At 58.7% G+C, this 9705-nt stretch overlaps 2 protein-coding genes across 3 annotated transcripts in view; one reads left to right on the top strand and one right to left on the bottom strand.

Moving 5' to 3' along the window:
- Positions 1–11: 11 nt before the first annotated feature.
- On the top strand, positions 12–4451 carry LOC106897659 (phosphatidate phosphatase PPAPDC1B-like). 2 transcript variants are annotated; one of them, XR_001413810.1, is made up of 8 exons: positions 12–32; positions 225–333; positions 1695–1785; positions 1993–2056; positions 2477–2601; positions 2942–3112; positions 3429–3730; positions 4359–4451. XR_001413810.1 is itself a non-coding variant. In XM_014958424.1 (7 exons), exons 2-7 carry the CDS (start codon positions 229–231, stop codon positions 3596–3598), a joined length of 726 nt encoding a protein of 241 aa, XP_014813910.1. In that variant the 5' UTR covers positions 12–32; positions 225–228; the 3' UTR covers positions 3599–4045. The 2 variants fall into 2 exon arrangements, 1 of the variants encoding a protein (XP_014813910.1); XM_014958424.1 differs by lacking the exon at positions 4359–4451 and having other exon boundaries at positions 3429–4045.
- Positions 4452–6796: 2345 nt separating this feature from the next.
- DDHD2 (DDHD domain containing 2) overlaps positions 6797–9705 on the bottom strand; it is a 14819-nt gene continuing 11910 nt past the window's right edge. Inside the window, exons 11-17 of the mRNA XM_014958407.1 lie at positions 9382–9492; positions 9121–9276; positions 8929–9031; positions 8677–8841; positions 8093–8255; positions 7687–7798; positions 6797–7163 (exon numbers count right to left, since the gene is read on the bottom strand). Coding sequence (XP_014813893.1) covers positions 7708–7798; positions 8093–8255; positions 8677–8841; positions 8929–9031; positions 9121–9276; positions 9382–9492 — 789 coding nt within the window. The 3' untranslated portion in view covers positions 6797–7163; positions 7687–7707. The remainder of the gene's footprint in view (positions 7164–7686; positions 7799–8092; positions 8256–8676; positions 8842–8928; positions 9032–9120; positions 9277–9381; positions 9493–9705) is intronic.

Below are 9705 nucleotides of genomic sequence, written 5' to 3'. Positions count from 1 at the left end.
GCGGTGCGGGCCCTGCTGCTGCTCGCCGCCGGGTGAGGGCGAGCGGGGCGGCCCCGGGACTCGCCCGGCCCCGGGGGCTACGGGCCAGCCCCCCCCCTACAGCCACAGCCCCCACCGGGTGCCACGGGAGGGGCCGAGCGCCCCGAATGGGAGGGCGCCTTCTGCCCCAAATGGGGTTATTTAATTATATCTTTTTTTAACCCTTTTTCCCCCTCTCTCCCCAGGGCCATGGAGTTCCTGCCGCCGTTCCAGCGCCGGGTGCAGCCCGAGGAGCTGTGGCTCTACAAACAGCCCTACCGGGAGGCGGATCGCGTCCCCGCCCTGCCCATGGTCGTAAGTGCCCCCGCTCCCGGATTCACCGGGGCTTTTCTCCGGTTGCAAACTCTCCTTTTCAGCCAAAACCCACCGGCTGGAAGCCTGATACTGCCAATACCTGCGGTTCTTAACGCACTAGTGAAGGCACGAGGTATTATTGCAAATAAGACAGCGTTTACAGGCCGTTTTTGTCGGCTTTTTTAGGCTTTGCCATCCAGGGTTGCGTTTGGGGCTTCATCAAAGTTTGTTAAAACCAGCGGGAGCCTCTGGCTGCTGTTCAGTCAGTTTCAGGTCGGTTTCAGGGTGGCCGTGGTGGGGGCTGCAGCCTGGCTGGCACCGCAGGGAGCGGTTTGCTTCAAAGCAGGGATTTTCAGCAAATCTTTAGTATGATTTGATTATGAAGATGTTTTCCCTGGGTCTCTAGGACGTGTTGAAAGGGTTTAATCTAAAAGAGTAAATACTGGATTTCAAGAGGGTGATGCTCTGCTCACAGGGGTGTCTGTGGGACCTGCAGCTCCTGCCTTGGGCAACCACCCTCCTTCCTGGCCAACCCCACTGGTGATTTTCTGTGAGATTTGGGCACGGGGCTTTTCAGCTTTAAAAGCCAAACCCCCGGGGTGGTGTTTGGGTTTGGTGGTGGCAGCAGGACGCGTGCTGGACTTGCAGGGGTCAGCAGCCTCCTCCAGGAGCCTGTCAGACCCACCATGGACCCCCCCGGGGGGGAAATCCCACAGCCGGGATCGCTGCCGAGATGTTGTGAAGGAGAACCCCTTCTCTCTGAATCAGCAGCTCCCGTGGGTTTTGCTGACGAGGGGCAAAGAGCTGACAAAGAGCTGATCCCTGTAGGGCTGGGGACAGCGAGGTGCTGTGAGGGGACACCCACAAGTGGGAGGGGAGGGACAGGGAGCCGGCCCTGGCAGCACTTTCCTGCCAGAGATGCTGTTGGAGAGGCTGAGGATGGGCTGGGTGTCTCTCAGAGGAGGGAAGGCTCCGCTGAGCCTGCGAAGAACGGGCAGGAGTGGGGTGCAGGGGGGGCTTTTTAGTGCTCTGTGGTATTTATGCTGCCTGGGGGCTTTGTCTTATGCTTCTACAGGCAACATCCAGCAGCCCAGGGTTTTCTACGTGAGGGGCTGCTGTTGGGTGTCAGACGGGGGGAATAGCCGTGCTCTGGGGAGCTCAGGGGTGGTCGGGGTTTGCTGCAAACACAGCTGGGGTGGGATTTGTTCCTGGGAGAAGCGTGGTGTTTGGAGAGGACAGGTCGCTGCCTGGCTTTGGGGCAGGAAAGTGCAGAGTCTCTTTGAGCAACTGGGATTGTGCTCTGGGCAGAGCTCACCCCCGCCGCGCTGACAGACCCCCAGCAGCCCTCTTGTCTCCTGCAGTTCATCGCCTTCCTGTCCCCCCTGCTGCTCATCGTCCTGGCGAGGGTGTTCATGGATGCTGACCGAGAAGACACGCGGGAGGCCTGCCTCGGTGAGCTCCTCCTCACCCCGCGGAGCCAGAGCCCCCCGTGGGGTCTGCCCTGGGGGGGTCTCACACACGAGTCCTTGGCTCTTGTGCCGGGGGTCCCAGGCCTGAGCTGTGTGCCTCCAGCTGAAGACTGAGTGCTGCCCAAACGTGCCTCGGAGCTGCACGTTGAGGCAGGGACGGGGCTGACGTGGCCTCTCTGCTCTCTCCTAGCTGCCAGCCTTGCCCTCGCCCTCAACGGGGTCTTTACCAACGCCCTGAAGCTCGCCGTGGGGAGGTGAGAAGGTGGCTCACTGCGGGGAGGGGGGACATGTCTGCGCCGTGGCAGAGCTGCAACAGCAGCAGCAAAGGCCAGGAGCTGTTGGATGTGCTCAGCCTGAAGGGAACGTGTTTTTTCTGGCTGTAAAGGCAATTAGAACAAACGCTGGCAGGGACCTGCTGTCTCGGGGCATCGTTTCGATGGGCTCGCCCAGGCCTGTGCTGGGGAGGAGCACTTTGGCAGCAGAGAGGGAGCGGGTGGGATGGTTTCACCTCCCCAGGCTGCATCGTTGGGGTGGCAGAATGTTCCTGTGCTGAGCTGCAGCCAGAGGGGTCTGCTGGTGGCTGGTGACTCGGCCGGCGGTGCTCGGTGTGAGGGCTGGTAGCTTGGGTGGCTCCTGGGAGCCCCAGGGCTACGTGCCTTGTTCTCCTGCCCCAGGCCACGGCCGGACTTCTTCTCTCGCTGCTTCCCCGACGGACGAGCCAACGTGGAGCTGGCCTGCACAGGAGACCCCGGGGTGGTGGCTGAGGGGCGCAAAAGCTTCCCCAGCGGACACGCTTCGTGTGAGTTCCCCGTGTCCCCCTCCCCCTGCAGCCCCAGCCAGCAAGCCGTGGGGAGCAGAAACCCGTGGGGAGGGCAGCTTGGGCTTGCTTTCACACACCCCATGGCTTTGGCCACATCCTTTGGCCTCTTTGGGGGCCTCAGCTTTCCCTCTGCGAAGCAATGGGGAGATAAATGTCATGCGAAGCTTCTGTAGCTCCTGGGAGGAGGGATGCTCACCAGGTACCAGCATCTATGGCTCCTCCATCACTCATGAGCTGGTGCTTCCCTTGTCTCACACCGCAGCCGGGGAGAGGGCGGAGAAGCTGGAACAGTTTCTGAAGGGAAACAATTCTCTTCTAGTTGCCTTTGCTGGTCTTGGCTTCTCTGCCTTCTACGTCGCGGGGAAGCTGCGCTGCTTCACCACGGGCCGGGGGAGCCGGGCTCTGCGCCTCTGTGCCTTCCTCCTCCCACTCTTCCTCGCCACCCTCATCGCCGTGTCCCGCACCTGCGACTACAAACACCACTGGGAAGGTGGGTCAGGGTCTGCACCTGGATGGGGGCACTCGGTGCCGGGGGGAATCCGTGCTGCTGCAGAGGTGGCACCTTAGGGTTTTTGGATCGCTCCTCCTGGGGTAATTACGCTGCTGCCTGCACGGAGATGGTGCCTGTCTCTTTCTTTTGGGAATCTACACCGAGCTCGGTTGGGGGGCTGGTTTTGGAGCAGCTCAGCTCTGCGCTGAGAGGCTGCCTGCTGGAGAATTCCTGCTGGAGAATTCCTGCTGGAGAATTCCGTGGTGAAGCTTGGGCAGATAAAAGGAAATGAACTCTCCTCTGCTCTTGCCCCCAGACGTGCTGGTTGGCTCAGCCATGGGCTTCGTGCTCGCCTACCTCTGCTACAGGCAGTATTACCCTCCTCTGGTGGACTCCCTGTGCCACAAACCGCTTCTGTACAAATCCAGACAAGCACCAGAGCACCAAGAGAAGGTGGCAGCTCCTGGTTTTCCCCTGGAGATATAGCCATGGGCTCCGTCCTGCCGGCACCTCTCCTGCTGCTCCCCCAGGGCTCGGGCAGGGGAAGGCTCTGGGGAGGTCAAAGTGGCTCAAAGGAGGATGAACCCGAAACCCAAGCGGGCGTTCTCTGCAGAGCTGGTGAGTTTTCCTGCTCAGGGGCCCGTGTTGCTTCATTTAACCCGATTTTGGTGGCCTCCCTCCCTTCGGGGCCGCTGTGAAGCAAAGGAGGCGCTGGGCGTGGGAGGACAGCCCGGGAAGGAGAGGTGCTGAAGCAAGAACTGGAAAATTGGGACAATGTGGAGTGCCCTGTCCGGTGGGTCGTCTCGTGTCCGGGCCAGAAAGAGCCATCGGTCCCCTCCCTCCCTTCATTCCAGCCGAGCTCTCCTGTCCCCTCCCTCCTGGGGGGAAACCTGTGTCAAAATGAACTGCGGGATCTGTTCCTGGCACTGAGTTTCAGTCCGTCTGTTCAATCACAGCTGAGCTAATTTGGAGTAACGAGCGCGAGGTCGTGGTCTTTAACCAAGGATTAAGTGGGGGAGAGGGAAGATGAAACTAAATCGTTATTGGTGTTATTGTGCTAGCCTTGATTTATTTTTTTTCCTAACTTGACCAATAAAGGAGTTTAATTTTTTTTAACGAGCTGTGGTACTCAAAGCTTTACAATCATGGCCTGGGTTCATGCTGTTCGTGCTGTATAAACCGATGCCTTTGGTGTGTCCGTGGGGGTTTCCAGGTGGGCGTTTATTTTGTGTCTCTTCCCTTCCAGCTTTAATGTGGGTGTAAAGAGGTGACAATCGGCAGAAAATGCCGTGGTGTCTGGGAGCAGCCCTTGGAGCAGCCCTTCACGGGTGCTTCTTTCCCTGCTCCACACTTTGTTTTCTCAGACAACGGGAGGCTGAGAACTGCCCCCGGGGTGGCAGGGCTGTTGTAAGTAGTTATTTGTCACTCATCTCCACCATAAATATGTGTATTATTATTGTGTACACACAGAGGTGAGGCTGTAGCAGAGCTCAGGACACAACAGTAATGAAAACGCCACCCCATTACCCTCACTCTGGGCCACCTGTGTGACCCTGCAACTTCAACAGGTGTTACAGAAATAGCTTTAATTTCCCCTAAAATAGCACACCTGTGAACTCTTCAGCTGCATCCCCTCCCTCCCCCCCGAACAGGCACACACCGCAGTCATCTACTTGTTTATTTTGGCTTTTACTGGAAAAGACATTAAATAACATTTAAAATTTATTTAACCTTTTTTCTCTTTTTTTTTTTTAACAAAGTGCATAACTTAAAGAGCTGATCATTAGAGCGTCCCGTGTTAAGACTCTTCCTTTTCCTACTCTTCGTAGGAGCCGCTTCAGCCGTGAGGAGCTCGGGCGCCGGCCGAGCAGTGTCTGTTCCTGCAGGCAGGTAAAAGAGCAGCTTCTGTTCCTCGGGGCCGGGAGGGGGGACGGGGGCTGCAAACAAAACCCTTCCCATTGTGCAAATAACGCAGGACAACGGGGGAGAAACGAGCAGGGGGGGGGAAAAAGGCTCCTTACCCCATGCAGGGTGAAAGCGGGAGGGAAAGTGGTTTGGGCTCTTCCCAGGGCTGTGACAGCAATGACCTTACACACCATCAAGTGTCTGCCTTGTCCCCAGGCTCTGGCCACAGCCCAGCCGGGGTGGTTTGGGGTGGTTTGTGTCACCCGGGAGGGATCTGTCCCCATCCCTGTCCCCGTTGGAGCAGAGTGAGCACACCACGGGCAGCCACCGATGGCACTGGGCTCCTTTCTTCACTGGGGTCACTGGGACAGGGTGTCCCCACCCTACAGATCTGGGCTCTGGCCTCGCTGGCTGCATTTTGTGTATTTAAAATGAAAAAAACAAAGAGCCTGGCTGCTGTGAGGTCCCTGTAGCCACCTAGAAAGCCACATGTCAGCAGGATGGCCATGCTGCTCCGTGCCCCTGCGGAGCCAAGGGATGTTCCTCGGGAGCTCCCAACTGCCAGGAGGCTGCTGAGGAGAAGCTGGTTTCCCCTGGCAGGGCTGTAGCTTCCCCTGGCAGGGCTGTAGCTTCCCCTGGCAGGGCTGTAGTTCAACCTGGGGGTGAATCCTCTCCCCTCCAGTCACGCCTGGCCACTAACTTGGTCCTACACAAGACACCCCCAAGGTTTGCTGCCCACCATGGGCTGGGTGAGGATGCCCAGAAGTCACTACCAACCTACTGCAGGCACCAGCACCCGGGTCAAATGCCCCCCAACGAGCTGTTCTATGTCAGTCCTGCCTGGCACAGCCCCTGGGCGCTCACACAAAGCACGCAGCAGCAATCCCAGATGAGAAGGGCTGGTGGGCACCTTCCTGCTTCACAGCCACCATGGGGGCCCTGGGCTTCCCCTCCCACAGCCCACGGTCCTCGGTGTCGGGGTGGGGAGATGTCAGCGCTCTCCTCCGCTCGCCGAGGCTGCTGCAGCTCCTCTCCACGCTGCACGTTTAAGGCTTTTATTCCTCAAGGTCACAAGCTGCGAGTTTCCTCACTGGGCCAGGCCCTTGGTGCCGGTTCCATTTAACCTTTTTTCTCTTCCTAGCCCACACAGCTCTGTTCCTAGCCCAGACAGCTGAGTTCCTAGCCCAGATGGCTGTTCTGCCTCAGTGCCTGAGGAGCCGGTGCGATCGCTCACAAGGTGGAGGGTGTAAAGTTCACGTTGCCACGGGGAGTCACGGTGCGAGTGCTGTGTGTGTTTGAGCAGAGGTGTTTTCCCTCCATATCTCCCCCCGCCTTATCCCTACCCAAAACAGAGGAAAATCGTCCTGATCTCCAGGCAGCAGCGAGTTCTTGGGAAGCGGCATGCAGGGGACACGGCAGCAGAGGAGAGAGGAAGGCAGAGAAGAGATTTGGACTTTCCTGGTGAGTGCTCGGTTGAATTGGATCTAAGGAAGCAGAAGGAGAAGGTGGGAAGATGCGCCGGGGCAGGCCAAACCCTCCAGCAGTTACCAGCCTCAGGCTTCCAGGGTGAGAAGAGCCCAAGATGTGGCTCAGCCTGGTCTCCCCTCGGCCAGGAAAGAGCAGCAGAGGGTGAAAACACCCCTGAAAAGACCACAGGGTCCACGCTCTGGCTCTCTATGTCTATAAGAAATGTTTAGCCTGGGAGGTTTGGAATAGGGGCTGCACCTCTGGTCGCTCCCTTGGTGGACCCAACGGATCATGAACATGGACAGTTGGTCCTAGCCCACACAGCTGAGTTCCTAGCCCACACAGCTCTGTTCCTAGCCCAGACAGCTGAGTTCCTAGCCCAGATGGCTGTTCTGCCTCAGTGCCTGAGGAGCCGGTGCGATCGCTCACAAGGTGGAGGGTGTAAAGTTCACGTTGCCACGGGGAGTCACGGTGCGAGTGCTGTGTGTGTTTGAGCAGAGGTGTTTTCCCTCCATATCTCCCCCCGCCTTATCCCTACCCAAAACAGAGGAAAATCGTCCTGATCTCCAGGCAGCAGCGAGTTCTTGGGAAGCGGCATGCAGGGGACACGGCAGCAGAGGAGAGAGGAAGGCAGAGAAGAGATTTGGACTTTCCTGGTGAGTGCTCGGTTGAATTGGATCTAAGGAAGCAGAAGGAGAAGGTGGGAAGATGCGCCGGGGCAGGCCAAACCCTCCAGCAGTTACCAGCCTCAGGCTTCCAGGGTGAGAAGAGCCCAAGATGTGGCTCAGCCTGGTCTCCCCTCGGCCAGGAAAGAGCAGCAGAGGGTGAAAACACCCCTGAAAAGACCACAGGGTCCACGCTCTGGCTCTCTATGTCTATAAGAAATGTTTAGCCTGGGAGGTTTGGAATAGGGGCTGCACCTCTGGTCGCTCCCTTGGTGGACCCAACGGATCATGAACATGGACAGTTGGTGCTGCCCCTGTCACCTGCAGCAGCGTTTATTGACTCCAAAGGTGCTTTATGTGCAGGGGGAGAGGAAAGGAGCCAAACGTGCTGATGGGCCACAGAAAAAAAAACCCAACACAAACTCCTGCCTTAGACACAGCGCAGGAAATAAGGGAAACCATCCCCTCAGGGGGAGCAGATGGCCTCGGAGGTGCCCGAGGGAGGTGGGAAGGCAGGTGTTGGGCAGGGGGACTTACGTCAAGGAGAGCACAGGGTGGTCACTGGCTTCCTGGCAAAGGTTGATCCAGTGTAATGCCTTGTGTCTGGTAGATCTCCTTCAGAACCAGCAGAACGGTGTCTTCTGACTCCCTGGAGGAGGAGGAGGATGGGGGAGTTAGAGGGGGACACTTCCCTCCCTGCTGCCAGGACCTCTGTGAGGGTTATGGGGTAGATGTGGTGTTCAGTGAATGCAGGTGGTGCCGGGTAAGAAGAACTGTGATGGTCTCCTTCCGTGTCCCTGCCCACCCCCCCTGTCTGCCCTATGGCCAGGAAAATGTCTTGTTTACTCGGGTAAGGCATTTCTTACTACGTTGGCTTTAAAAATGGTGTCACTGCTTACATTGGACCTGAATTTGAAGCTTTGCCAGTTGTGCAGAAGCTTACCAATAGCAGAGGTGCCCTTGTAGTGCAAATAAATACTCGTTGAAGCTCTCTATTGGCTTCTCCTGCAGCACGTAGTCGATGCGATTCCCGCCGTTGAGCCTCCCCACGTTGATGAGGGAGGGCTCTTCCTTCACGGCTGGGGGGGGCTCTTCTGCCTTGGTCTCTGAAGGAATAACGAAGAGCATCATGGTTCAGCCAAGGAGCACCAGCACCCAGGAAGATGCAACAGCAGCCCCGTGCCCTCCCTTTGCCCCACGTGGGTTAGAAGGGACCGTAAAGCCCCCCCAGTGCCACCCCCTGCCCTGGGCAGGGACACCTCCCACCAGCCCAGGTTGCTCCAAGCCCCCTCCAACCTGCCCTTGAACCCCTCCAGGGATGGGGCAGCCACAGCTTCTCGGGGCAACCTGGGCCAGGCTCTCCCCGCCCTCACATCAAACAAGTTCTTCCCCACATCTTGGCTCAATCTCCTCCTTTTCAGTTTAAAACTGTCCCTCTTCCTCCTCTGGCTCCCCTCCCTCACCAAGAGTCCCTCCCCAGCTCTCCTAGCTCCAGGATGCGATGCTGCATCCCAGCTCCCCACTGACCTGGCTGCTTCTCCACGCTGGCCTCTGCCTCCCCTTCGGCCTCGGTACTTGCCCCCTCCAGGGCGGGCATTGGGGCCCGGGTGAAGGACTGCCAGGCCACCCGCAGGGAGCCCAGCAGGTTGTTCTTCAGGTCCACGCTCATACGTGTCAGCCCTTCCTTCAGCTCTGAAAGGCAGGGGGGGGGTCGTTCGTGGGGCTGGGGGCCACAGCCGCTGCCCCGGGGTGGGGGGAGAGGGGCTGCCCTGTCCTTACCGAGGTGCATCCTCTTCCTGCCCTTGTGGTGGGGCAGCAGCATGGGCTCGAACTCCAGGTCGGGGACGATCATGGGCTCGATCCTGTAGGCCACCGGGTCGAACTGTGCAGGGAGGGGGGACAGTGAGCGGGGGCTCGTGCTCCGCGTGTCGCACGGCGGGATGGTGCTGGGGTTTTGGGGTTTGTACCTACCGGGTGGAAGATGTTGAAGAAGCCCTTGCAGGTGGGCAGGCTGTAGTTGGGGTTGATGCGCTTCACTCCTCGCACCGTGAGGAACATCCCGATGGGAGACCCGAAGGCGAAGAAGATGGTGGGTTTGTAGTCCAGCTGCGGGTAGTTTGCCGAGACCTGGGAATGAGGGAGGTGGGGGTTTGTTCCAGGAGACACCCTCCGTGCTGGTGTTACGGGGGCCTCCTTGTTGCCGTTGGAGCACGTGCTGAGCTCGGTCCGTACCTGTCCTAAGCCCACGTCCCGGTATTGGCAATTCCCATCGTCCTGCTGTGATGGGGACCCAGGCTCCGCTCCGCGCTCCCCGCCGTGCCCGGGGCCTGCTGTGCTCTGGTCCTGCAGCGACACAACAGGAACCTCTGCTGTCCACGGGTTATAGAATCATAGAGTTGTCCAGGCCGGAAGGGACCTCCAAAGGTCATCTCGTCCCACCCCCCCGCAGTCAGCAGGGACACCCCCAACTAGACCAGGTTGCCCAGGGCCTCGTCGAGCCTCACCTTGAATATCTCCAGGGAAGGGGCCTCAACCACCTCCCTGGGCAACCTGTTC

Source organism: Calidris pugnax, unplaced genomic scaffold, assembly GCF_001431845.1.
Source record: "Calidris pugnax isolate Ruff unplaced genomic scaffold, ASM143184v1 scaffold280, whole genome shotgun sequence".
Classification (NCBI taxonomy): Eukaryota; Metazoa; Chordata; class Aves; order Charadriiformes; family Scolopacidae; genus Calidris; species Calidris pugnax.
The sequence above is the reverse complement of the archived record's forward strand: the minus strand, read 5'-3'. Positions and strand labels throughout refer to the sequence as shown.

What these genes read in the sequence shown, in the direction of transcription:
- LOC106897659 (XM_014958424.1), top strand. Translation starts at nt 229, where the DNA reads ATGGAGTTCCTGCCGCCGTTCCAGCGCCGGGTGCAGCCCGAGGAGCTG. An exon ending in TCCCCGCCCTGCCCATGGTC is followed by an intron (nt 334 to 1,694) that starts GTAAGTGCCCCC and finishes TGTCTCCTGCAG; the next exon opens with TTCATCGCCTTCCTGTCCCC. An exon ending in CTACAAACACCACTGGGAAG is followed by an intron (nt 3,113 to 3,428) that starts GTGGGTCAGGGT and finishes TCTTGCCCCCAG; the next exon opens with ACGTGCTGGTTGGCTCAGCC.